General features: G+C 42.0%; 1 protein-coding gene across 1 annotated transcript; it reads right to left on the bottom strand.

Moving 5' to 3' along the window:
• Position 1: 1 nt before the first annotated feature.
• ptenb (phosphatase and tensin homolog B) lies at positions 2-27,998 on the bottom strand. Its single transcript, XM_060939754.1, has 9 exons — positions 27,118-27,998; positions 17,446-17,530; positions 15,082-15,126; positions 14,690-14,733; positions 14,352-14,590; positions 13,928-14,069; positions 5,372-5,538; positions 5,016-5,237; positions 2-3,622 (listed from the first exon to the last, which is right to left on the bottom strand). Exons 1-9 carry the CDS (start codon positions 27,194-27,196, stop codon positions 3,437-3,439), a joined length of 1,209 nt encoding a protein of 402 aa, XP_060795737.1. The 5' UTR covers positions 27,197-27,998; the 3' UTR covers positions 2-3,436.
• Between the last annotated feature and the right edge of the window lies 1 nt (position 27,999).

Genomic DNA, 27,999 nt, shown 5'->3' with positions numbered 1-27,999 from the left:
CTGACAAGAATGAGACTTTATTGGATTTATGTGGGTTTTATAACACTAAGATAAAGGGGAGTTTACACATACAATTACAAACAAACAAGTGATTTGTATGAGCATCATAACCTGTACATAACCTATACAATATTTCATACATTGTTGGTTGTGTATTCTCAGTGCATAGCATTACACACAGAGCAACTGTTGCACATCACAAAATTATCTGAACAGGCTGAAATGGAATAAGGCTCCGTTTCTTCAAATGACTGAAAATATACCAGAGGAGTTTACATTACGCCTAAATGGAACTGAACCCAGAGAAGTGGAGAGGGGGGAAATGAGGATGTGGCAGGAGCTAAAGCCCCGTGGGTCCTCTGCAGTGTGTAAAGCCCAGGTGAGTTAGTGCACAGTACCATCCTGTCAGTCTACATGCATGACACCATGTTCTAAAACTGGGTCTAAAACAAGCACTTTTTTTCTTTTTATTTCAGTAAACGAGGCACTTTGTGGTAACCACAGGCATCATAGCATATTGCACAAATCAGCTAAAACTAATGACATTAAACTTACACACTGGCACCTTAATATATATATTTTTTTAAATCATTAAAGCTGAAACAATTTTTTGATGCTGCCTGTGAGCTCCACACAAGTTTATTTTTATTAACTTTTTTTTTTTAAACCCGTGCCACATAAAGGATGCAGATGGTTTCAGGTGTTTGTATTTGACGAGTTACAGTACTGAAACCAAGTTGTCTGAATGTGTTGGAGTTGGCGTAGTAGAGTTTTGTACTGATGTCCTAAGGATGGTCTGCGACCTGACACTAGCCTGTGATGCCCTTGAACAGATTTGTCTTATTTAAACAGCATATATTCAGAAATCAGAATAACTGCAGAGGGTCTTATGAATACTGTCATAAATAATCCTTTTCTTCACGTTCAGTCAAAAGGGACTACATGGTTCTATGGGAAATACACAGATTATACCAAGACACTTCATTCCACTGCTTGCATGGCTTTTACTGAGAGGGGACTACTGACGTGTGCACGCGCGTGTGTGTCTTGGGGGGTAAAAAATACTGTGGACTGCTGATTGAAACCCTGCAAAAACCTGTAACTGTGCAAAAGTCTAGCACAATATGTTGCTCTGTTATAGTAGCTTTAAATAAGTACTATGTAGTCAGTGCTTGGGCAGAAATGGTAGAAAGCAAGAGCAGAAAGTAAGCATTGTTAACTTCAAGTAAGGCAAAGAATACCTCCCTACTGCCTTTGGATGAAGAAAAAAAAAAAAAAAAAAAAAGCTTAATTTTGGCAGGTTTTCAGTGATAAAATGTTTAAAAAAAAAAACAACACTTAACCCTTGATTTGTAACGCTGTCTTTTTTTCCCTGGGTTGGCTACTGTACAGCTGCATTACAGAAGACCGAGAACCTCCTTCTCAAACCTCTGGAGCGTATTCTTTCTAAAAGAAAGCAAGTTGTACAGCACGTGCGCAGAGTTGGTGAGAAGAGTGAAGACATGACGTTGACAGCAGGAGAAAGGCAGCTTGCTCACTACCCCTCACCTCTCAAAGATTTTTGCCCAAGAGATGGAGATTCTTTTTTTACTTTTTGTTCTGGCTCACGACTCACAGTGAGACAGATGTTCGAACAATTTGGCATGCGGGGCGGGGGACACATTTTATTTATATTTATATATATATATATATATATATATATATATATATATATATATATGGCTTCAATATGTCTGAAGCAAGCACAAGACATGTAAAATCTGTAGCTGCACCTCATTCCAAAAGGAATGAATCCTGTTCAAGAATGGAGGGAGAGGTGGGCTTTAAAAACCTAGAGAACCCAGCCAGTCAGATAGGAGACATCCAACAGTCAGAGCACAAACAAATAGTACATCTGACAGAAGCACCCCCGCATGGACACACATTCTTGGCTCTGACATTATTGTTCATTGTGTGTTTGTAGTTTGGCAGTTTCTTGAAGCACCAATGTGGAATAAGCAAATGATCCAGGTTTCATTAGACCACACAATAAGGCTACAAACAGTTTGAAGAGCCAAGAATCTGATGTCTGGGGGAAGGAAAAAAAAAGGGGGGGGGGGGGGGGGATCTTAAAAAAAAATAAATAAAAAATATTCCACAGATGGAGAGAAAATGAAACTATGGCATCAAACTCTGGACGAGGTTTCTTATAGCACTTAGGGGAACACAAGCTTACATTCAAGTCTCTTTCATACATAGCATTCAGCAGGTATTTCTCCACACAGCCAGGCCACGATCACAAGCCCCTCAGCACACAAGCTCGTGTGTGTTCAGCACATTGACTAGCATGCGATTCAACCCAATGTGGCCACGCAGAAACCTCAAAACAAGTCGTCTCATATCATTAACTTACTGACGCAGTAAACGGACCGACGTTAAGAACTTAAAGCAAGAACCCAAAACAGATCTGCTTGGTGCCAGCTGATTAATTACACGTTAGCAGTTTTAATGGGGAAAAAAACCCATGTGATACAAAATATAATGCCACTGATGGCTTAGTAATTAATACTAATACACCTGGTGAGAGAATGACATGGGGCGTCACCTTGTAACTAAATATAATCAAACCTTAATGCCAGCAGAAACATTGCATATGAAGGGAGAAAAATAAAATTATATAACATTTATTTATCAACATGGATACTAATTCAATTAGCATGCAAACCTTTGTCCACTATTGTCTCAACATTATTGCAACACTGATTTCCCTGCTGTGGTAAATTAAACATAAAAACATCACCACTGACAGAATATTGGGGCTACGGTGTTTTTCCTGCTGCATTTGCAGTTAACAGAGAAGGATGGGAGGGAGGGAGGGAGGGAGGGAGGGAGGGAGGGAGGGGACAGCTAAAATGTCATATAACCAAATATGCAGAAGAATCATTATTACTACGTTAGTGGCAATGATGCTAGCAGACTATAAATTTTGTACTGCACTATTTTTTAAAGGGGTGGGTTAGTCTGCGGACAGCACGAAAAGCTTCACAGTAAGTAAAACAGAAGGCCTGATGGATGGACGATTGTGCAGTGGGGGGGAGGGGGGGGAGACATGTAGGGGATGGAAACGGACATTAGCACTGGCCTTATTATGATCAGGAGATGCAGCAGCACACTTCACCCCCTCCCCTGCTCCCAGCTATAGAGGTGTCAACAACGGTCAATAAAAGGGGCAAACAAAAAAAATTGGTCAGAAATAGTGTCCCTAAAATGGAGGCATCTTACATGAGAAATGTCCCACTTATGTACTTCTGTTTCGGAGAGGCAAAAAGGAAAAAAAAAAAAAAAAAGAAAAAAAAAAAAAAGGACTTGCTTTCAGTTCATATTCAAGTTTTCTCCTTTTTACAACTCTGGTTTATGTAAAGATTTTTTTTCTTGTCTTCCCATAAACAAAATAAGTTCAAACTTTCGTTATCTGCGTGTGTTGATCATCGTCCAGCTGTTCGTTTTCTGGATCTGAGTCCGTTGTGTCAGAATATCGATAATGGTCCGGTTCATTGTCACTAACGTCCGGGGTTACACACGCTGAAGTGCTGGCCTCTGAGTTGGATGGTTCCTCCACCGTTTTTGTGAAATATAGCTTCACCTGTGAGAGAAAGCAATTTGAAGACCGTGTGTAAGCACTAAGCAATTTGAAATTAACCTGCATTTGCTAGAACAAAAAAAAAACCCCACACAATAACAAGACAAACAGTCTCCTTTTATGAATGCTGTATCCTCTGATGTGTTTCAGAACAGTTTCCCCACATTACACAAATTAGACTAGCCTACTGATCTCTCAGGAGCACGAGTTGGACTAGTGGGTAGCGTGTCCACCTCTCGACTGGGAGATTGCGAGTTCTACTCATAATCGGGTCATACCAAAGTCATAAAAACGGTACCTACTGCCATCTGGCGAGACACACCACAATACGGATGCGAGTAAGGACTAGGGATGTTAACCAATGACCGTTTGACCGGTGGTTGACCAAATCAATGTTAACCGGTTAATTTTTTTTGGTTGTCAGTGAAAAAATAAAAAATCGTTTTGAAGCTGCCGATTTTGGAGCGGAGAACCTGGAATTCTGTGTTTGTAAACGCTTGGGGCATGCCATGCGGTGTAAGGACGACAGCTGACAAATCAGAAACACCCATTCAGTCATGTCCCGCCCTCCCGCCCCAGTTAAAGACAGCTGACAAATCAGAAGCACCCATTCAGTCATGTCCCGCCCCAGTTGAACACAGCTGCCACCAGTGTTGCCAGATTGGGCGGTTTTAAGTGGATTTTGGCGGGTTTTGAACATATTTTGGGCTGGAAAACAATCAGCAATATCTGGCAACATTGGCTGCCACTCGGCGAAAGAAAAAAAGACACAGGGTTTTTAGCTTACAAATTACTATTGTTTTTTTTTTTAAATTATTATTAATTATTATTATTATTATTATTATTATTATTATTATTAGAAGGCACATCGAGTTTAGTCCTGCCTTGGCCAGTGCATTCTGAAAGTATGTTTCGGTCTGTAGCCAACAATGCTACTGCAGATGCAATGTTATTGCAGATCATATCTCTCCACACAAACTAAAGGCGCAGATGCCGGCTTTTTCATGGACTGTAACGGCATTTGCTTATGTAGCAATTTCAATACAGAATTTACTCTGATGAAATTATTCAAACACTCCAACGCCCCCCCCAAAAAAAATCGGATCTGCACGAGCTGTGAAAAAGGCGCGCCGTTTGCATCCCTGTTTAAACTCATAGGTTAACCGACTTTAACCGGCTAATGAGGCTCGGTGGTCGGTCAAGATTTTTTTTTAGTTTTCGCCATCCCTAGTAAGGACTCAAACTCTTGCAGTTAACAGAGGACCAGCCCCCCCCATAACCCTAGCTATGTAATAGGCGAGAGGTCGAGGGCTATAGAAATGGAGATCGGCGCTGACATTGACCTCTCATTACCAGATCCCACATAGGTGTGTATTGTGCGCGAGCCTGAACGCACCTTGAAGTTTGGGGAAAATAATCTGTTGGCTTTGTCTTTGTTGGCCTTGTCCAGGTCATTCTTTGTTAAAATCAGGATTAGATAATCCTTGTCATTCTCCCCCCTCTCTGTGCTCTGGATCCCATCCAGTTCCTTCAGTAAACTCCCGTTTTCTACCTTCTCCAAGTTCTCCTCTGGTCCAGGGATGAAGAAAGTGTTCACCCAAAAGTGAAACATCTTGTCCTGGTTAAAATAAACAACACGGCAACTTTTACACCTGATATTAAATTTAACATCAATTGAAATTTTGTAGTTTCTATGGCACGTGACTGCACTTCCTTTGTGCCGAGGCTGTGGCTTATTTAAGCGCGACATACCTTTTTCAACATCTTGTTCTGTTTGTGGAAGAACTCCACTTTGATGTCTCCACACACAGGCAGCGGTTGGGGAAACTCAAAGTGCATGTACTTGTCTTCACGCCGCGTGTGTGCTGGATTAGACGTGTGGATCTTCACCTTCAGCTGGTACACCACAAACTGTGGATCTGTGAGGGAGACATTTTCAAACCATTAAATCATGAATGTATTGAGCTTTCAGTAATTTCTTTGAACTGTTCTTTTCTGTGGATTATACAACATACAGTGGTGCTTGAAAGTTTGTGAACCCTTTAGAATTTTCTATATTTCTGCATAAATATGAGCTAAAACAACATCAGATTTTCACACAAGTCCTAAAAGTAGATAAAGAGAACCCAGTTAAACAAATGAGACAAAAATATTATACTTGGTCATTTATTTATTGAGGAAAATGATCCAATATTACATATCTGTGAGTGGCAAAAGTATGTGAACCTCTAAGATTAGCAGTTAATTTGAAGGTGAAATTCGAGTCAGGTGTTTTCAATCAATGGGACGACAATCAGGTGTGAGTGGGCGCCCTGTTTTATTTAAAGAACAGGGATCTATCAAAGTCTGATCTTCACAACACATGTTTGTGGAAGTGCATCATTGCACAAACAAAGGAGATTTCTGAGGACCTCAGAAAAAGCGTTGTTGATGCTCATCAGGCTGGAAAAGGTTACAAAACCATCTCTAAAGAGTTTGGACTCCACCAATCCACAGTCAGACAGATTGTATACAAATAGAGGAAATTCAAGACCATTGTTACTCTCCCCAGGAGTGGTCGACCAACAAAGATCACTCCAAGAGCAAGGCGTGTAATAGTCAGCGAGGTCACAAAGAACCCCAGGGTAACTTCTAAGCAACTGAAGGCCTCTCTCACATTGGCTAATGTTAATGTTCATGGGTCCACGATCAGGAGAACACTGAACAGCAATGGTGTGTATGACAGGGCTGCAAGGAGAAAGCCACTGCTCTTCAAAAAGAGCATTGCTGCTCATCTGCAGTTTGCTAAAGATCACGTGGACAAGCCAGAAGGCTATTGGAAAAATGTTTTGTGGATGGATGACACCAAAATAGAACTTTTTGGTTTAAATGAGAAGTGTTATGTTTGGAGAAAGGAAAACACTGCATTCCAGTATAAGAACCTTATCCCATCTGTGAAACATGGTGGTGGTAGTATCATGGTTTGGGCCTGTTTTGCTGCATCTGGGCCAGGACAGCTTGCCATCATCGATGGAACAATGAATTCTGAATTATAGCAGCGAATTCTAAAGGAAAATGTCAGGACATCTGTCCATGAACTGAATCTCAAGAGAAGGTGGGTCATGCAGCAAGACGACAACCCAAAGCACACAAGTCGTTCTACCAAAGAATGGTTAAAGAAGAATAAAGTTAATGTTTTGGAATGGCCAAGTCAAAGTCCTGACCTTAATCCAATCGAAATGTTGTGGAAGGACCTGAAGCGAGCAGTTCATGTGAGAAAACCTACCAACATCCCAGAGCTGAAGCTGTTCTGTACGGAGGAATGGGCTAAAATTCCTCCAAGCCGGTGTGCAGGACTGATCAACAGTTACCGGAAACGTTTAGTTGCAGTTATTGCTGCACAAGGGGGTCACACCAGATACTGAAAGCAAAGGTTCACATACTTTTGCCACTCACAGATATGTAATATTGGATCATTTTCCTCAATAAATAAATGACCAAGTATAATATTTTTGTCTCATTTGTTTAACTGGGTTCTTTTTATCTACTTTTAGGACCTGTGTGAAAATCTGATGTTGTTTTAGGTCATATTTATGCAGAAATATAGAAAATTCTAAAGGGTTCACAAACTTTCAAGCACCACTGTACAACCCTAACAGAAAATATACAACCCCCACCCCCAATATTTTTGTTTATTTTTTCCTGAAAAATCAGTACAGCACCAAAATTTACATACAGGGCCAAAAAGTTTATATACAGTATGCCTAATATTTGGATAAACGTCCCATAGCAAGTTTCACCTTGATAAAACGCGTTTGGTGGATATCAACAAGCTTCTGGCAGAATTCTGGTTGGATATGGGGCCACTCTTCTTTGCAGAATTGGTACAATTCAATTAAATTTGTTGGTTTCCTGGCACAGACCTGACTTAAGCCCTCCATCCATCCATTATCTCTAGCCGCTTTATCCTGTTCTACAGGGTCGCAGGCAAGCTGGAGCCTATCCCAGCTGACTATGGGCGAGAGGCAGGGTACACCCTGGACAAGTCGCCAGGGTTGACACAGAGATAAACAACCATTCACACTCACATTCACACCTACAGCCAATTTAGAGCCACCAATTAACCTAACCTGCATGCCTTTGAGGGAAACTGGAGCACCTGGAGGAAATTCACACAGACACGGGACGAACATGCAAACTTCACACAGAAAGGCCCTCACTGGCCGTCGGACTCGAACCCAGGACCTTCTTGCTGTGAGGCGACAGTGCTAACCACTACACCACCGTGCCGCCCTGACTTAAGCCCAGTCCAGACATTTTCAAAAGGGTTGAGGTCAGGACTTGCATTCTACAACCAGCTTTGATGGGTATTTGAGATCACTGTACTATCAGAACACCCAACTGTGTCCAAGTTTCTCATGGTTTGAGGTTATGCTGAAGAATTCGGATGGAGTCCTCCTTCATTATTCCATCCATGTTGTGTAATGCACCAGTTCCACTGACCGCAAACACAGCCCCAAAGCATGATGCTACCACCACCATGCTTAAAGGAGAACTGAAGTCATTTTTAAACTTGCTTCATTTCTTAATTAACGTGTTATTCAATTACATTTTCGGTTTTAGTAACCTTATATCGTAACTCGTTTTGGCAACTAATTGCAATTAAATATAAAGCCGCAAGCGGCCTTGACGGGCCCTCGCGCCAGCGGCCAAGGGGGGCGGGGGCATGCGTCCCCGCGAAATACCTTCCACAGCTTCTTCGGCAAGAGACATTACTCCCACAATGGCGACAAAGCACAGAATTGGACACATGGCAACAATAGGGTCTCGCACTGTACGGTGCTCGGGCCCTAATAATAATAATAATAATAACTAGAAACTATATGCCAAGCAGGCACCTTAATGCGAGAGGCAAAAATCACAACACGTTAGGGGGCGCTATAGAGGCCCTGAGGCCCGCCTGTGGTGGCAGTCTAAGAAAAAGGAGCCAAATTTCGTGCGTTGTCGACCATAGCAAGCGCCCCAATAAGGGTCTTGTAAAGAGTTTGCTTGCCAAGTTTGACAAATCAGAAGCTGCAATATCATTTTTGCCATAACCAGCACCCCCAGGGGCGAAAGTGCACAAAATTTGGCGTATATGTCAGGTGAGCTATGAAGAGTTTGCATATGAAGTTTGATGACAATTGAGTAAATAGAAGATGAGATATAGATTTTTGAAGAATAAATTTTTTGGTTTTTCCCATGCCAGTAGGTGGCGCTATGCTGTACATGAGCGATTATGAGTTGGAAAAATAAGTGTCTACAACAGCAACGTACTATCACAAGGTAGTGGTGTGAAGGAAAAGCATTATGGAATTATTTACCAAAAACCCGTTTTGGAGCAACTGCGTCGGCCAAAAACAGCGCCCCCCATGGACGAAAATTCCCAAAATGTGGTATACATGACATGGGAGGTAGTAAGAGGGTGGCCGTGAAGTTTGACCAAATTTGAGGAAAGATTGGATTTTTTGCCCAAAAATAGCGCCCCCAGTGGCGAAACATCACAGAAATTGGGTAACATGTCAGAAGCCCAATGAGTGATTTGCGTGTGAAGTATGAGCAGTGTTGAGCAATTAGAAGATTTGTTATGAATTTTTAAGCATGTAAAATTGAGCATTGAAAATTGATTGACGTATAACTTCTGAACGGTTTATCCTACGTGAAACGTATTTAGTAACTTTTGTCAGCCATGTCTGTAGATGATGTGTATCAATTTTTGTGACATTCCTATGAACGGTCTAGGAGGAGTTGCGCCCTCTTCGTGGCCATGCATTTCGCACAAAAGTGAAATTACCTCACTTCCTGTTGGTCGTGGCTAATGCATTGGCATTACATTTTTGTCCGGCTTAGTGAGATACATATGCGTACCAAATGGCATGCCACTACAACAAACTACATGGCAACCAGGCACCTTAATGCGGGAGGCCAAAATCACAACGACTTAGGGGGAGCTATAGAGGCCCTGAGCCCCGGCCAAGTTTGGGCTTCTGGTTCTGAGTAGCGGTGGCAATTCTCGGAACTGGTGCCAAATTTCGTGCGTTTTCGCCCATGGCAAGCGCCCCGAAAATGGCCCAACAGCGGAGAAAAATAAAGAAGAAGAAGAATAGTGAACTCTTACAAGAGCAATAGGGCCTTCGCCCATTCGGGCTCGGGCCCTAATTATACTTAATCGGCCTATTCGGTTTTTAGCCATGCTGAATTTAGTTCGTTTGGTACACGGCAGGCGTCACTTATCCACGCGATCTTCACAAGACTTGTGCAAGACTTCGAAACGTGAAGCGTCAGCGCCGCCATTTTGAAAACTGTTTTCCAAACGAAATATTGCACAGAAACTGAGTTTAAATGACGATTACTGCCTACTTTTTTCAAACTTTCCTGATTGCTATTAAAACAAACAAAACTTCCAGCTTGATTACATCAGCATTCGAAAGAGGGCACGCGTGTCTTTTGACAACGTTGGCAGATGTTGGTCACTTTGATTTGCGCTGTACGTTTTACTTCTGTCCTACGACGTCTCACACAGGTCTCAACGAATCTCGTTTACGGCCATTGCTTTGACATATGGACTGATATCACATAGCATATTTCAGACACTCACAACTTGCTATAGCAGTGACAAAATAGCTATCAAAAATGCACTCCTGTATTTAATAAAATGAAATAAATAGAACTTTGATGATAAAAAATTTCGCCTTCAGTTCTCCTTTAAAAGTTGGTACAATGTCCCTCTGGTCATTGTGACCAAACAACTCAATCTTTCTCTCATCCGACCATAAAATGTTCCTCCAGAAGACTTTTTCTTTGTCCATGTGGTCAACTGCAAACTTTAGTCAGGCTTAAAGGTGTTGATTTTAGAGCAGGGGCTTCTTTCTTGGATGGCAGCCTCTCAGTCCATGGCAATGTAAAACTCCCTTGACTGTAGTGTTCCAGTTCACGGCAGGCCTGTGCCTTGGTGGATGATGGGTTGCTCCTGACCATCCAGACCAATTTTGTCTCACCTGAGGGTGACAGTGTGGGTCTTCTTCCAACAAAGTGGCTATACCTCCAAGTAACTTGCACTTACAACTATTTGGACTGATGATATTGGAATCTGCAGTTGTTCAAGAACGGCTCTAAGAGACAGCCCTGAGTTGCGTAAATCTACGATCCTCTTTCTGAGATCTGCACTAAGCTCCTGGGATTTTCCCATTGTAACGTGTTGGTCAATCCAATGAGTGCTGTCAAACAAACCATTTTTATGTTGGCAGAGAAGCTACCAGCTGTAGTAAATCATGATCACTAACACGAAGTTAAGAGGCCTTGTCCTTGGCAAATTAAGTCATTTTGGAACTTTCAGCACCACTGAATTAGTCATTTAAAGCTCATAGGCAACGGTTTTAATTTTATGCACATTTGAAACTTTATATGTTTAAAAAAAAAAAAACCTCTGTAATTTTCTTCTGGTCCCAAGAAGTATTGTTAATAAGTAATAATTAAAATAAGTTAACGCGGATTGTGGCGAATTTCTGTTCGGCTATTTTCGTGACCACTCGGTGCATGACGTCATTTAAGCCAAACAAACTGCTTGAGTTGAGTCCATTTCAGTTTACTTACATTGCCGTTCGACTTGAGTGCAGACGGGCATTCAGGAATTTCCAAAGAAAAACCCCATGCCTTATTGTTGTGCAGTGAACTGTAACAACAGGACCAGTTCAGGAAGAAGTTTTTACCTTTTTCCGAGAGAGGAGAAGAGGCAGAGAGAGTGGATTGGCTTTTTCCGAAAGAGGAGAAGAGGCGGAGCGAGTGGATTGTGCGCGTGAAACAAAATCAAGCAGTCAAAGAAGAAACGGACCAGCAACGCTCAAGCAAAAAGGAGAAGATTGGAGGTAAACATTTTTACTTTTGATTGCAATTGACAAGTCAAGAATCCTGAGGGATCCTGTACAATCATTGTGGAAATGAGACAAAGGGATATTTCCTCGCTTAGAGTAGGCTATAAATAGTATAATGCCGCGGATGGCAGGCTAATGTAGCCTACCGGCGCACTGTCCAGTAATCGTTACCTATATCCACTAGGGAGCGTGGTTTAATTATTCTTCAAAAGGGCTCTTATTTAGTATTATGACGAAAGTAAGAATTTATCATAATTACCAGGATAAATCGTTTGGGCGCGAGTCTTGTTGAGGTCCGGGGTCACCGCGATCAGAGTCGGCCGAGTCGCTGTCCGATTCCGAGGCCGCACAATCAAACCAGTGAACCACGTTCACTGATTGCTTCGCAACAGCCATAGGTTCATACATATATGGTTCCACCTCTCGATATTTAATTTGGAGAGTTCCTACTTCAAAAAAAATCGCTTTCAGACATTTTACACAACCTCTCACGACCAAAGTCCGTACACGTGTGCTCGGTTCGCAGTTAAAACGCAGAACTGCTCCCGGTCTGTTTGCCTTAAATGACGTCACAGTGACGGTCCCCTGGCGGTGAAAGGGTGCATAAGTGAGATGTAAACAAACCTTCGGAAATTGGGCAAAACAGTACATTTTAACTGTTTTATTCAATTTTAGGGTGCAAATTAGACACTAGGAAGATTGAATTTGCTTTTTGGGTCGTTCTTCTAGACAATAAAGTTGATATTCTACGTTTCACCTCCGACCAATGCCTATGACCTTTAAAGGAACAGTCCACCGTACTTCCATAATGAAATATGCTCTTATCTGAATTGAGACGAGCTGCTCCGTACCTCTCCGAGCTTTGCGCGACCTCCCAGTCAGTCAGACGCAGTCAGACGCGCTGTCACTCCTGTTAGCAATGTAGCTAGGCTCAGCATGGCCAATGGTATTTTTTGGGGCTGTAGTTAGATGCAACCAAACTCTTCCGCGTTTTTCCTGTTTACATAGGTTTATATGACCAGTGACATGAAACAAGTTCAGTTACACAAATTGAAACGTGGTGATTTTCTATGCTATGGAAAGTCTGCACTATAATGACAGGCGTACTAACACCTTCTGCGCGCTTCGGCAGCGCATTGATACGGAGCTCAGATATCAATGCGCTGCCGAAGCGCGCAGAAGGTGTTAGTACGCCTGTCATTATAGTGCAGACTTTCCATAGCATAGAAAATCGCTACGTTTCAATTTGTGTAACTGAACTTGTTTCATGTCACTGGTCATATAAACCTATGTAAACAGGAAAAACGCGGAAGAGTTTGGTTGCATCTAACTACAGCCCCAAAAAAATACCACTGGCCATGCTGAGCCTAGCTACATTGCTAACAGGAGTGACAGCGCGTCTGACTGACTGGGAGGTCGCGCAAAGCTCGGACAGGTACGGAGCAGCTCGTCTCAATTCAGATAAGAGCATATTTCATTATGGAAGTACGGTGGACTGTTCCTTTAAGCGTATGTATAATTTTAACCCTGTACTGATTGCAGAGGGGGGAAAAAAAGTTAAAATTTGTGCATCAAATTATCTTCCCCCATTAGAGATATGCTGTACAACCATTCTGCCACAGAAAAAGAACATTTCAGAGAAATCATGGAAAGCCCAATGCTGCTATGGACATTCATGTTCTTCTGACCACAACTATTTCTCTCTCCCTCCCTCCCTCTCTCTCTCTCACACACACACACACACACACACACACATCTCATAATCGTCTCTACCTGACTGGTGGAGGATGAGCTGCATAATACAGTTCTAGCCCTTTAAAGAAGTTTACTTACTAATATTATATTATATTATACATATAAATGTTCAGGGGAAAAAACAGAACCTGCAAGAAAAAAAAACAGAACCTTAAAAAAAAAAAAAAAAAACTTTTTTGGGGTGCGCGTGTGTGTGTGTCAGGGCCAGATGTCCTCTATAAGGAAAGGGACTGCAACCCAAACTGAATGTCTAAGATATCCAACTGGCAAATCAGATACACGTAGTCCCTTTAAGACAGACTCTTGGCAAACTGTCTCAGTAAATGGCGTAAGGTCACCATAATGTTCGATTTAATCCTTCCTCATCTGTGGCTAAGCGAGGGAGTTGATTGTTTATGAGGTGTATAGACAAGAGTTCCAATTTCAAACAAAAGTAACCACAAGAAGTGAACTGAACTGATCTCCTGGCAGTCATATGACTTGTCAGAGAAAACTGCATAAAAAAAAGGGGGGAAAAAAAAAAGAAAAAGCACATTTTCACTTGAAGGAAGTACAGATGTGGGGGTGGGAAGCTATAGTCTCCCACCAATAGTGCTTCGACAGGTTAAGTGAGAATTCAAGAACTACTAGCAGCTTAGCATGCCTGCAAGAATGAAGCACTTACTGCAGGTCCCACCACTGAACATGGGCACCGTCTCAAACATCATCTTGTGAAAGAGCAGTGCCACCGGTTTGTAGTCAAGCTGGTTCTTCAGAAGGTAGCTGTAGTAGTAGACGTATCGCCTCTGACTGGGGATCGTTACGCCCTGTGAACAGCAAATTGCCAAAATGTCTTCCTCAGTTTGCTTCACATTACAGACAATAATACTGAAACTTCTCAAACTCAGGTGCTGTTCTAAACCCAGACACTACTTCAGCAAAGCTAATGACCGACTCCGAGTCTTCATACGGTATTAAACCTTTCACTGCATTTTATCAGATTCAATCATGCGTAAACTTGACTAACCATCTGGTGCAGTGAAAAATGTAAACAGAGTCCAATTTTTCATCTTGCATGAACACACGCAAAGATAAGGCTCTGTAATTACCTTCTTGTCTCTGGTCCTGACCTCCCCGTAGAAGTCCAGAGCCTCTTTCGCTTTTCCGAACTTCCCTCGGTGTAATAAGTACGCGCAGATCATTACACCCGTCCGACCCTTTCCAGCTTTACAATGAATGGCTGCCACATGATTGTCATTTTCACTGAGCCACTTATCCAAGTCTTCACAGAACGGTTTGATGAGCTCCAACTGTGGAGGATTATGATCTTCAAACGGGTATTGTGCAACTGCAGGAGACAAACAGAAAGGTCAATGACTTATTACTAAAGCCTAATTATTCCAAGGTTAGTTTGGGGGAGATGGGCTCTGCATGTTTGGCATCTTACCTCTGCAATTAAATTTGGCAGCGTCATAATGTCTCTCTGCACATCTGAAAAAAGAAAAAAAAAGCAACAACAAAAATAAATAAAAACAACAACAAGGCCTGCGTTAGCTGACTCACAGAACGACTGAAAGAAGTATTTATTTCAGGCAAGTGAGCAAAAATGGAACAAGAGATTACTTTTAAGTTAATATGACTTCGGTCAATAATTAGGCTGAAAAGACAGCTCAGGAGATACGAGTGCATTTAATTTTTAGGAGAAAACATCGAGTCCCGTTTCGTGTCATACTTTACAACTGAAAGAAATACAGACTGATTTATTAGCCTAATAAAGCAGCTGGCACAATGGCTCGAAAAATAAAATGGTGGAAATTATATGATTTAACATATACTTACAGATTATATATCTTGTAATGATTTTTATGCTTTGAATCCAGAAACCTGTGGAGAAAACGATAATTACATTTCCAGAAACAGACGACGTTGAAAGTTGCATCTGTCCAAACCACCATCTGATGAGTGTGGCTCTCGGCACGCAGCACACCATTACACCAAGCTGACAAACACACCATTTCAGAGTCGTCAAACGCTATGAAGTTCATGCCATTTATATACTATGAGGGCTATAAATGAGCTGTGGTAAAAACGTATTACAATATAAACCCCCCCCCCCCAATTCTGTTATAAATAAATAAATTAAAAACGCCACGTGCGTGCATGAATTCCTGTGCTGACCTCTGCCCCAGTAAAAGTTGCTTTCCTCTGCTGCATCATAATTATTTGAGATCATCTCAAATGTCAGATAAACTACTTTAACGTGCTGATTAAATGAGGCACTTTGCAGAACTCCATCAGTCAGCAGTGAGACAGAGCCGTGCATCATATTGCTCCTTTTCTGACCCAGACATGTCCGTTCTCCAAATGTCACAGAGTGCATCATGTTCAGATGGGAGGACTTGATCAAGGTCAATGAGACTGAGAGGTTTAAAGTGCCATTCCACCATTGGATGCATTCTTTGGCATAAAATACAAAATATTTTGACAACATATATAAATGGTATCACTAGACAGAGAAATCTTTTAGCTTCAAAATGATACATCAAACATAATTTGACAATGACAAGTATATTAATTTTGCGACCAAAGTCACCTACCCTTTTAATTTCCGCGCGTGATGTCATCGGCAGGTTCCCCTTCTTGTGTACCACGTGACGTGGCACACATCAGCAATGGCAGATAGAACGCGATAGAAATAATACCAATAAATCTAGCTAATACCAATAAATCTAGCTAACTGAAAGATTAACTCAATTTTTCGCAATTTTTTTGGCCCCCATATACGAGGAGAAAGGACTCTCTCACTTTGGGGGTTTCCTGGTCTAAAAATAGACCAACACGTGGTACACAAGAAGGGGAACCTGCCGATGACATCACGTTTCACTACCGCGCAGAAATTAAAAGGGTAGGCAGGGTTTTTTCTAGAAAAATTTAGTATGAGGGCGCTCACCATGGCGAGGGAGCGAAGCGGGGGGAGATGGTGCCGGTTGTCCCCCCCCCGCCGTGCAAAGCCTTTGAAAAATGCTCCAATGGGACATTCTGAGGCTATCTGAGAGGGAAACTGTAACAAATTGTCTGTCAACATTGAAAAAGAAAGAAGTAATCTTCTTCTGTCCCGGACAGTCTTTGGCTTTCTTCCGTTTTGCGGCACGGGATGACATCTTTAAATGCCCAAGTGTCAACAAAAACAACTCGCGAGCTACTTCTGTCAAAAGCTCCCGCGCCGGTGGGTGAAAGGTCATTCAGTCTCGAGAAATCTCGCTCTACAAATCAGCTGACCTTGTATGTAACCCATGTCAAATCTCGCGAGAGCAGCCGCGACAAGTAAACAACTAAACAACATGGCGCCTCAGTCTGGAAAACGCCAATTCGGATTGTTTTTGCACCGTCTGGCGGTGTATCTACTATGATTGGAATATTTTTGGAGCAATTATAACGCATTTGATGATCAGACACATTGTCACGTAGTGTTGCTGGGATGTTTTCACGGAGTCGGTAAGGGGGCGCACGCCGAGAGTAAGACGGCGCAGCGCCCCTGTTCCCCCGTTTAGACAAAAGCCTGGTAGGTGACTTTGGTCGCAAAATTAATATACTTGTCGTTGTCAAAAAATTGTGTTTGATGCATCATTTTGAAGCTAAAAGATTTCTCTGTCTAGTCATGTCATAAAATATATTGTATTTTATGCCAAAGAATACATCCAATGGTGGAATGGCACTTTAAGCCTAAATGAACATCCAGTTAGAACTGGGCAATATGATGAAATAATAATATTGTGTTAAATTGTCTCACAATACACTTCTGTGAGAGTTTGCAGATATCGTGATATCTTTTTACATACTTTTTTAGATAGCATTAAATCTTTAAAATGTTACAGAATTCCCTGTCCTCATTTTCAGTGATCAGTAATGAATTACTTTTTTTTTTGTTTAAGACATTAAATAAGCGCACCATTAAAAACATGCACTTGTCTGCTCTGCTGGGTTTCTTAGCAACCTCGGTGTATTGGGATAAAATATCATTTTTGTCAAGCAGAGTTAACGCAAACATCTCTTCCGATTCTCATAACCTCAGCTGTATCCCAGTAAAGCTCGAAGACCCTGAATGAGAAATCTTTGCAACAGACAATATTACAAGAACGCAACAGCCAGTTTAGCATTTTTGTGAGTCTTTCTGTTAAATCATACAGTATGTGAGCCACTTACCGTACAACATCGTCTATGTTGTTTCTGTACACCCCCTCGAGTCTTTCAGCAGGAAAGCCCATAGCAATTATGTTGGGATAAATATCTGTTCTGCAGAATTAAGGAAACCCAGCAAAGACATTTCTGGAGAGCTGACAATGTTGCAGCCAACAAAAACGGCCATCGCCACATCCTGGAATGTAACTGCACATTTTCGGCCCGTTATGGCTTATGAGCATACTTCATCTCGGTAGAACTATAAAAGGGTGAGCCAAGGGGTACGTTACGTTACAGAAACACTTCGTTTCAGACACGGAGAGACGCGAACACAAAGGCTACAAGAAGCCAAACTAGAACTTCAACTACTCATCTAATGTGGCATCTGACTTTCAGCGTGCCGCGAGAGGCCGGAGAACTGACTCCTGGCTAATACACAACAGATGGGTCTCACTGTAAGAGACTGATGCATAGACCTCTAACCCAGAAGGCCACACAGGGGCACTAAATAAATCACGCTGAAACTCAGCCTGACCTGGAATCACTTTCCTTCCTCACCTTTCTATAACAAGTGCCGTGAGAGCTCATCAGTCCTCGCTGCCTGACATTCACATGGAGCAGTGAAGCAGCACATACACACACGGGGCTGGAGACACTTCTTATGACAGGAGCACCTCACGTCAGGGCTCAGCTCAAAAGAGAAACGCGTATACGAAGAGGCTGGGGGGAGAAAACCACACCTCACTTATAGATATTTATTTCTGACATGAAATGTTCTTCAGCAATAAAATTATTATTAATATAGAAGAGTTTTTGAGCAAACCTATAGGCCTATATAATGGTGCATATTGTGTATTGTAATAACGCCTTCAAGAATTGAGATACGGTATTTTTGTCACATCGCCCAACCCGTCAGCCAGTCCGCTCAGGCAGACGGGAAATGCTTCAAACGCAACATGTTCCTTTACATGTAGGGAATCAGACGGACATGCTGAAGAGGAAATGCCTTCTCAAAGTTAAGCCCTTTTCCAGATTCGTTTTACCTTCACAAATACAATTCCCTTGAATTAATTTCACCGTCAAACTCCAGCATATGTAGATGCCCACACAAAAATCACACAGCTAAAAGCCAGACTAACATGGAATTCCACCGTTTTATTTCTCATCTCACTCTCATTATCTCTAGCCGCTTTATCCTTCTACAGGGTCGCAGGCAAGCTGGAGTCTATCCCAGCTGACTACGGGCGAAAGGCAGGGTACACCCTGGACAAGTTGCCAGGTCATCACAGGGCTGACACATAGACACAGACAACCATTCACACTCACATTCACACCTACGGTCAATTTAGAGTCACCAGTTAACCTAACCTGCATGTCTTTGGACTGTGGGGGAAACCGGAGCACCCGGAGGAAACCCACGCGGACACGAGGAGAACATGCAAACTCCGCACAGAAAGGCCCTCGCCGGCCACGGGACTCGAACCCAGGACCTTCTTGCTGTGAGGCGACAGCGCTAACCACTACACCACCGTGCCGCCCACTGTTTTATTTTTTCCAAGGAAATCCATCAGAAAACATGACATCTGTCCAAATAAATGTAACCATCCCTGTACCTCTGATACAAAATTAACCCATTTGCATGGCTGCATTTTGTGTACATGTACTGTTTCGTTACCGACCCTTACTGAACTATTAAAAGAAAGAGCTTTCTGATATCAGAACCATTTCCTTTCATTTTAAAACGTACGATAATGCAAAGACCAAAAGAGGAAGCATTCATCATTTTAAAGGCCACTATAAACAAGAATAAGCCAAGAATGAATGGCAAAGCTGAACCATTTTGGAAACATTCAGGCTCAGTGCTGTTGAAGTGATTACCATACAGATAACTGCAGAGACAGCCTGGGAATATTCAGTGACGAAGTTGTAGAGCTCAAAAAAAAAAAAAAATTTCTGGAAGTCAGGTTTTTTGCCAACAAACATGAGAACTACAAAAATACATTGTGGATTTATAAGAAAGACATACAACAGTGTGCATGCAAAATAAAAATCTGACGTTAACAGTCTTCCTACCCACAGACCAGCTGGCATCCATTGCCCCCTTCATTATTTTCAATATTAATGCATGTCATACTGTCTTATTATTTCATCATTTATACTAACGTAATTTGGTAACATCTGGTGTTTCTATGGTCTAACGCTGCTGCAGATCGTTTGGTGGGAGGCGTTTTTAAACCGACATGCACCAACTATGAGAGGGTCTCCAAACTGAACAGCTTGAGGTCTAGGATTTCCCTCTGTGCAGAAACTCTTCGTGTGGCATGAAACCAAGCTGAGTCCTAGACACCTACTTTAAAAAGAGATCAAAACTGATTTTATAGTATTTCTGTTTGATACACAGAATAGGGCAGAACCAGAGTACTTCCGTGATGTCTGCCACAAAGCAGTGAGACAGTACGCAGTGTTGTGTCTTAAGGCCTCTGCATGCTCTTGCGACAAGGCTTTCGCAGATAGCTTTTCGCAGACAGTTGTAATTTATCGTTGAGCGGGGAGTAATAGGCGTGCGCGATGTTATTCACCGCCACAACGCAAGGGGTCACGAAGTCGCGAAATCGCTAGGAGTAGTTGGTGGGTGTGGTTAGTGGAGTGTTTATCCTCCGGTTACTTATAATGACTAGAACTGGAGTCGTATAGATGTACGTACTTCCTCGCTTCCTCGATCAACCGCTCTTCATGCTGCTGCATCTTCGCTCGTGTTTTTAAAAATGGCGGTCATGAAAACAAAAACCGGGAAAGTAGGGAAGCGGAAGTGCATGCACAGCGGGTGTAGAGTGGACCAATCAGAGCCCTCTTGTCTGCGACGCTGTCTGCGAGGCTTCTGCGGCGGTCACAATTTTTGGGAGGTGCGCGCAGAGCGTCTGCGAAGGTGGGGGGGCTACGCAGACGCTATCTGCGACACCGTCTGCGAGGACTGGGTTGTCAACATAAATCGGCCTTTACTGTATTTAAATCAGTCGGTCATGATTCCTTTCATTATACACGTTTACATAAAAACAGCTTAAGACTTCGGTATTCCTCAGGAATAAGTACCATCAAGTCTATATCTGGCCAAAAATGCAAATCATACCCTAACTACATTGTTTCACACACTGTTTAATCCTCTTAGTACTGCACGTTTCTGACTTTAAACGCACACACCAGCCTGCAACAAGAGCTTTCCCTCTCACACAAACAGTGCTGTGCTTAAAACCGACATTTGAGTCTCTGTTGCAGTTGGAAAGTACGAGGCTGATATGTACAGCTTCTCAACTTTAGTGCGTGTGCGATATATAAATATTAATTATTGGGGCAAATTCTCAGAAACACTTTACTGCATTCAATTTCTACTCGAACTTCCACCCCAGTTTCATCTTTAATCGTCTTCCATTATCCTGACTGAAGTCGTTCAACAAATACACAAGCTCTGGAAATTAATCCAATCCTGCCAATACTCTGACCTTTATCCATTAAAGCCGTACAGATTTGAGCGTACAAAATGATGGATAAATAAACCTGTGTCTGATTCACGAAACTTGCATGACATCCAAATGAGCAGTGATTTAAGTGTAAATGATGATTCAGCTTCAGCTGCATGGACAAGATGCCACCCACTAGCCCCTTATTTACATGGCATTTCCTAATTTACACTCACATACAGTATCCGTCAAACGTTTGGACACAGCTAATTCAAAAGGTTTTTTTTTCCCTTTATCAATTAAAAGACACTTTGTGTCTTAAAGTGCCATTCCACCACTGGATGTATTCTTTGGCATAAAATACAATATATTTTGACAACATATATAAATGGTATCACTAGACAGAGAAATCTTTTAGCTTCAAAATGATATCAAACATAATTTGACAACGACAAGTATATTAATTTTGCGACCAAAGTCACCTACCCTTTTAATTTACGCGCGTGATGTCATTGGCAGGTTTCCCTTCTTGTGTACTACGTGACGTGTGACGTGGCACATATCAGCAATGGCGGATAGAACGCGATAAAAATAATACCAATAAATCTAGCTAATGCCAATAAATCTAGCTAACTGAAAGATTAACTCAATTTTTCGCAATTTTTTTGGCCCCCATATACGAGGAGAAATGACACTCTCACTTTGGGGGGTTCCTGGTCTAAAAATAGACCGACACGTGGTACACAAGAAGGGGAACCTGCCGATGACATCACGTTTCACTACCGCGCGGAAATTAAAAGGGTAGGTGACTGGTCGCAAAATTAATATACTTGTCGTTGTCAAAAAATTGTGTTTGATATCATTTTGAAGCTAAAAGATTTCTCTGTCTAGTCATGTTGTCATAAAATATATTGCATTTTATGCCAAAGAATACATCCAATGGTGGAATGGCACTTTAAAGTAATGATGGATGTCGTTTCTCTTTACTTAGTTGAGCGGTTCTTGACACAATGACTACAGTCGTGGAATAGGGCTATTTACTGTATTGTTATTATTTACATTAAGAAAGCAAGAAATTGCACTAATTAACTTTGGACGAGGCAGACCTGTTAATTGAAAAGCATTCCAGGTGACTGCCCCATGAAGCTGGTTAAGATAATGCCAATAGTGTGCAAAGCATCATCAAGGTAAAACGCTGGATGCTTTAAAGAACCTAAAATATGAAACATTTTTGTTTACCACATACTGTAATTCCATACAAATTCCATGTTATTCCGTAGTTTTGTCGTCTTCTGTATCGCTCTACAATGTAGAAAATAGTCAAAATACTGAAAAACCTATGAACGAGTAGGGGTGTCCAGACTTTTGACTCATACTGTACATCTAACTTACACGAAAGCCACCCTAGTATATGCAGGTGTTTTCATAGTGAGCAAGTAAAAGGAAATTGTTCAGCTGGCTATCAAGATCTGAAGAATGAAAGAAAAAGTGCAGTCCAAAATGAGTAAGAAGGGGAGGAAATCACACACAATTGCTGGCGCTTTTCTCCAAGGTTGCTACAAATATGGAAGCGTCCTCCGTTTTCTTTTTTTTCCATAAAGCTGTTTAAGGCCATAATCAGGTAGAAAACTGAACTGTTTCCAACCTCACCTGCAGGTAGTAATGTGAACTATATTTATAGCTCACGTTTTATTCACTGGCAAATCTCAGATTTCCACTGAAAGCTGTAAAAAGTCTCATGTAGCCTGAGTGAGCAAACGTTTCCACACACACTGTGCTGGTACAGAACCGTGTCCTTCCTCAGCTAAAGGGTTCGTTTCACCAACCGAGCTATAAATAGCCTTCCTAAATCAATCAATCAATCAATCGGTAATCACCACGTCAACATCACAATTGTCAAAATAAACAAGCAGTCACACATTCATCAGCATCTCAACCAAACCTCAAATACAGTGCCATTTACTCTACAAGCCCTGCTGTTATCGAAACAGCTAAAAATTAGAGTTCGTAATGAATGCTCATTAAAGGAATAACCCAGTGATTTTCAACCTGGTCTCTATCCATACATCAGCAATGTAGCCATCTTAAAAGTAGACTGCCTTTCAGATTTTTCAAGCGTAGGTCATAAAAAGAACTTTCCCTGACACTATTTTTGTTGAGTGGACCGAAAGCAACCGAATTCGAAATCAGACTTCCAATTTTATTAGTTTTTTTTTTTTAAATAGAACAATTAATGAATTTAACGCCACGTGGCCCTAAATTCTCCGCTATTTTTTCCTGCTTCACCATGACCCAATTCAAGATACTACATCATGCATCGCATGGTGGGCTTTCCCTGTTTGCGCAAGGCATCGTGGGATACAAATTTGAAACAGGGCAGGAAAATGGAGGATGCGAATTAAATGTGAAAGACTGACTACGGTAACAAAGCAAGAAGAAAAGACATGTTGCGAAGGAAAGGAAATGCAGGACCAAACTAATAAATATCAGCGGGCACCTCGGTGTGATCAGCTGTTCGTTTAGCGACAGAATGATGGGACCGTCAGTTCACGGTCAAAGGTAAACCTGTAGATGGCAGTAACGCAACACTGGATGCCAGCTGCTGTAAAACCCAAAAGAAGAAGCAGGAAAACCTGCACTCCCTCTGTCTGCTTGACTGCGCGAAGCGAGCGATTTCATGCACATTATTTGCTCGGGAATCCCTTCAAATTAAATAAACTTCCCAGCCACAGAATGGCCTGGTTTGTGAGATATTACAGAAATAAACATCCCACAATCACCAAATTTCAGAGCGAACTAAATTTCACCGATTTTAGGAAATCGAAAGGCCGTCTAGCTTTAACCACAGACGAGAGCTTCAACGCGTTTTCCTATTTCCAGTTTATTCAAAGCTCACTTATGACTCACAAGGCACTTGTTGGTGCAGACAATAAACATCTTGTAAAAACGGATTTCGCTAATACTTCAGTCAAAAGGCTTTGTGAATTAAAGCATACATCTGTCAAAGTCATCCTTTCATAGATCAAGCTACTTTTTCAGAGCAAAGCACAAAAGTGCACACGAGAAGGATGGAGAGCTACGATTTGATTCTGTACCTTGACATTTTCTTTTGAAACAGGAAGTCAACGAGGGAAAGTCTTGACGGGCTTGAGAGAGTGTGTTGCACAAAGTATACTGCACTTCACAGCCAATTTAGAGAAACTTTTAGCAAACCAGCTAAATAAGCAACCGAGTTTTAACTGCTGTTTTCAGCTGTGTAGGATCTCTCGCTGCCAATTTGCCCACTGCAACGCCGTTGCTCAGTGTCCTTGAACAGAGGGTTCCAACTGCCGTGCCATGGTTTAGCACCACTGCAGCAGTACCAGAGACGAGCTTTACTAACAAGCCTCATTATCTCTCAGCCTTCACGCGTACTAACCGTGTGTATACTATCTGCATCGTAACACACAGACCATGATGTTTAACAGTGAGGTCACATGTTTGAGCCCATTTGAGACACGCAAACTCCATTTTTTCAAAGCACAACGGATGGTTTTTAAAGAGAACAATGTGCACAACCAAAGCTTCACGAATGACCACATTTAACGCGAACTAGAAGCTGGTATAAAGTGATAACTGCAGTTTGTTTACAGGGCAGGACATGCCTTCTAGAGAGCATTTAATTGGAGACAAAATCAGGATGAGTCATCAAAAATCTTTTGCTCTTTTCATGGAAACAATAACCTTTAAAATTAAAATATCTGGAACAGCATGTCATTTTTCAAGAGATCTGTATCCACAATGGCAAGACTTTTTTTTTTTTTGGGGGGGGGGGGGGGGGGGGGGAGTGTTAATAAAACCACACACACGCACAAATACTTATTCTGATTTTATGGACACCAAGTAACAAAAATCACTTTCTACTCCTTTGCTAGTGTGTGTTGGAAAATTAAACTGTTCCTATAGTTTTAGTTATGACATAATCTCACTCCCTTTAATACCTGTACTGTTAGTATATAGCTTTGAATTCCCATCACATAGTTGCACGTTGTAAACAGTTATTGTAAACTGTTCAGCTGCAAACACTGCTCTTAGAAGTCTTGTTTCTGTTTCACACCTTTTATATAATATATATGATGTGAATGCAGTGGAGCAGTCGAGTGCTGGAGCATTCCTTTAAACAACTTCCGGCACATATGCACGCGTACAACACCAGCTTTATGCACGGAGAAAAATGAATGCACATTTTAAGGATGACCGTGCACACATGCACTTCAGAAAGCGGGGGGGGGATTCTTAACAATAACACCTAGCCTTTAGGTTCAGTAACATCATGTGGTCTGCTCGAGCCTATAGTTTCAAGAACACCATCTGGTCTTCTATGAGAGCAGATAGGTTTACTTATATACAGTTGTCAACTAATTAGTTCTGGATGGGAATCTGTAGAAGACTCAGGCATCATGCAATCTAGGCCTAAATAAAACAAGTGTGATAATTTATGCTCTCAGAAAGAAAGTATTCCTGCTAACAAAATCAGCCGACTAACTGCAACTCGTCCCCTACAATGCTTTATGAAATGCTATCCCTACAAAGCAATGTGCAGGAGATGCCACTACATACGTAAATACCTACTTCATGACCAAAGCTGAAATACGTGAAAATTCATGAATGGGCAGTGTGAAGTGAAAAGGGATAGCTTGCCTGATGAGCCTAAAGTTTTGCCAGCTCCACTTAACAGCCAAACGCCAAGCCAATACGATTCATCATTTACGCTCATTATTTCTCGACAACTGTGACAGTTGTTTAGAGATGTGCGTGTTCCCACATTTTTATTCATACCACAAACTTCAATCTATGAAGGCCTTGGTGATTAGTTGAAGTAGATGATTAGACGGGTAAAAAAACTAAATCCTTACAGTGCTGTGGCCATCCAGAAATAGCGTCTCAACACCCCTGGAAATTGTCTTGACCGTTAAAAAAAAAAAAAAAAACATCAAACAAACCAACCACAGGTAACCCACAAGTGCCAATATCGTTTTAAGAAATTGAACATGGAAAAAGGATTGCCACAGAGCAGATCAGTCATTAGCGCTCTGCACTAGTGATCGGAAAGGTTGCGTCTCAACAGCGAGACCTCTGGTACGGGGATTCAAACTCAGCCACTGTTGGGCCCTTGAGCACGACCTTTAACCCTCAACTGCTCAGCTCTAAATTACTCTGGATAAAATGTGTGTCTTCCTAATGAGTAAGCGTAAACTAAAGAGCTGTGAATGTGTGCGCGCGCACAGTCCCTGCCTGTAAGCCATTCGGACATGAATCAGACGATAAAACCGGAGTCCGAGCGTTCCTCATACAGAAATACAACATGCAGGTAAGTGTATGACGCCCTGTTCTCCTTCCAAAGACGCATCTTTGTTGTACCTGGTTTAAAAAAAAAAAAGAACCACAAACTAACAATATCATTACGCAGACAGATAGTCCTAAGGTAATAAGGATTATTCGAGTGTAAACGGACAGAACGAACCGCAAAGGAGAAAAACGTTATCACCTTAACCCCGTAGATCCGATTTTCCTTTTTTTGGCGGGGTTGGAGAATACAAGCAGTTCAATTTGGCAATGTGTTTGGTTTAAAGGGGCTCTTATTAACAACATCAGCCATTTTCTGCAAGCAGCTGATGCAATGCTCCTTTGTGTGTAGCCCTGATGGTGAGTGTAATCTTGCGTTATGTAGGCCAGCCGATCCTCTGCACACAGCACCGCACCACACCACACCGAGCTTTTGTTTCTGATCAAAACGCCAGCTAGCTTTAGGTCAGAATCCACCGAAGTGTTGACATGAAACAGCAGCAGCAGGAAAAAGAAAAAATAAATAAATACATACATCACTACGCAAACAGATGACAGGACATCCAGTAGCTAGTGTGAACAGAGACACTGAATCAGCCGGGGAATTAACCAACACACACACACAGGTATGTAATGTAATGTAACGTAGACATTTCAGCACAGATATGTAGTGATGATTACTATCATAATGCAGACTGACACTGGATCTAGAAGTGATGTCATGCTGACTGACACTCAATCACAGCCTGGGTTGACAGGTTGATAAAGTCAAAGGCAACAAACGGGTTAATATTCATTTCCATTTCCTTCAGCTGAGCTAATCAGACCAGAGGTCAAAACCTCATTCGCATACAACACACACACACGTTAAATTAGACCAATACATGACAGAAGTGTGATTATAAAAAGAGGATACACGTCAAGTCCAAATCAAACCCATCCTCCTGGTATCTCCTTTTGTTTCGGCTGACCATCTTCTGTATGATCGTAGCCATAGCTGTGAAAGGAGTCTTTAGGGTTTTTAAAGTAATCGACAGTATTGTGGCCTCCGGGTGAAATGCCGTCGTTAAGGCTTTTTTTTTTTAAGCTCTTCGGGCTTTTTTCCCCCCTTTTCTTCTTCTTCGCAGTCCTTTCCGATGCGCTAGCTTTAGCGTTATGTTCACCTACTCTAGCTAGCGGCCGTGTGCTGGCTGCTGTAGCTGCTGCTGCTCGCTCATAGAGAAGGAGGGCCTACAGCAGGCCCGGTCCGGCCGCTCAAATCCACACCGACACGGCCACAAATCCTCCGGTTACCGAGGTACACGCGTCTCCACGTCTCGCACAGAGAGGTTTCCGCAGCACGCCAAGTCTCTGAATCCGCCGCAGTCGCCGTGATTGTGGCCGAAATGCGGAGAGAAAAAATCTCTCCGACGTTTCTAAAGCAGAATAATGAGCCTGAGGAGCAGCAGTAGGGTAGGGGAAGCGGCGGCGGCGGTGAGGAGCAGCAGCAGGCAGCTCCGTGTGGCTCTAACGAGCGGCTAGCTGGCTAGCTAGCGAGTTAGCAGGTACGTACATTTTTAAAAAAAAAAATACACACAAACGCATCAAAATTCAACCATCCTCGTCGTCGTCGTCAGTATTCCAATGCATAAAGAAAAATTTGACAGCCTCCACCATACGATAAAAAAAAAACCCCTCCTGGTTTAATTTATTTTAAAAGAAGGAGCTGTTTGCAGAAGATTCCAGCTCAGTCCCCGCTTTTCCTTTCACTCGCTCCTCTGCTGCTAAACTTCCATCATGGCTTCCAATAAGAAAAGCG

This window comes from Neoarius graeffei, chromosome 14, assembly GCF_027579695.1.
Source record: "Neoarius graeffei isolate fNeoGra1 chromosome 14, fNeoGra1.pri, whole genome shotgun sequence".
In the NCBI taxonomy this organism is placed as follows: domain Eukaryota; kingdom Metazoa; phylum Chordata; class Actinopteri; order Siluriformes; family Ariidae; genus Neoarius; species Neoarius graeffei.
The sequence above is the reverse complement of the archived record's forward strand: the minus strand, read 5'-3'. Positions and strand labels throughout refer to the sequence as shown.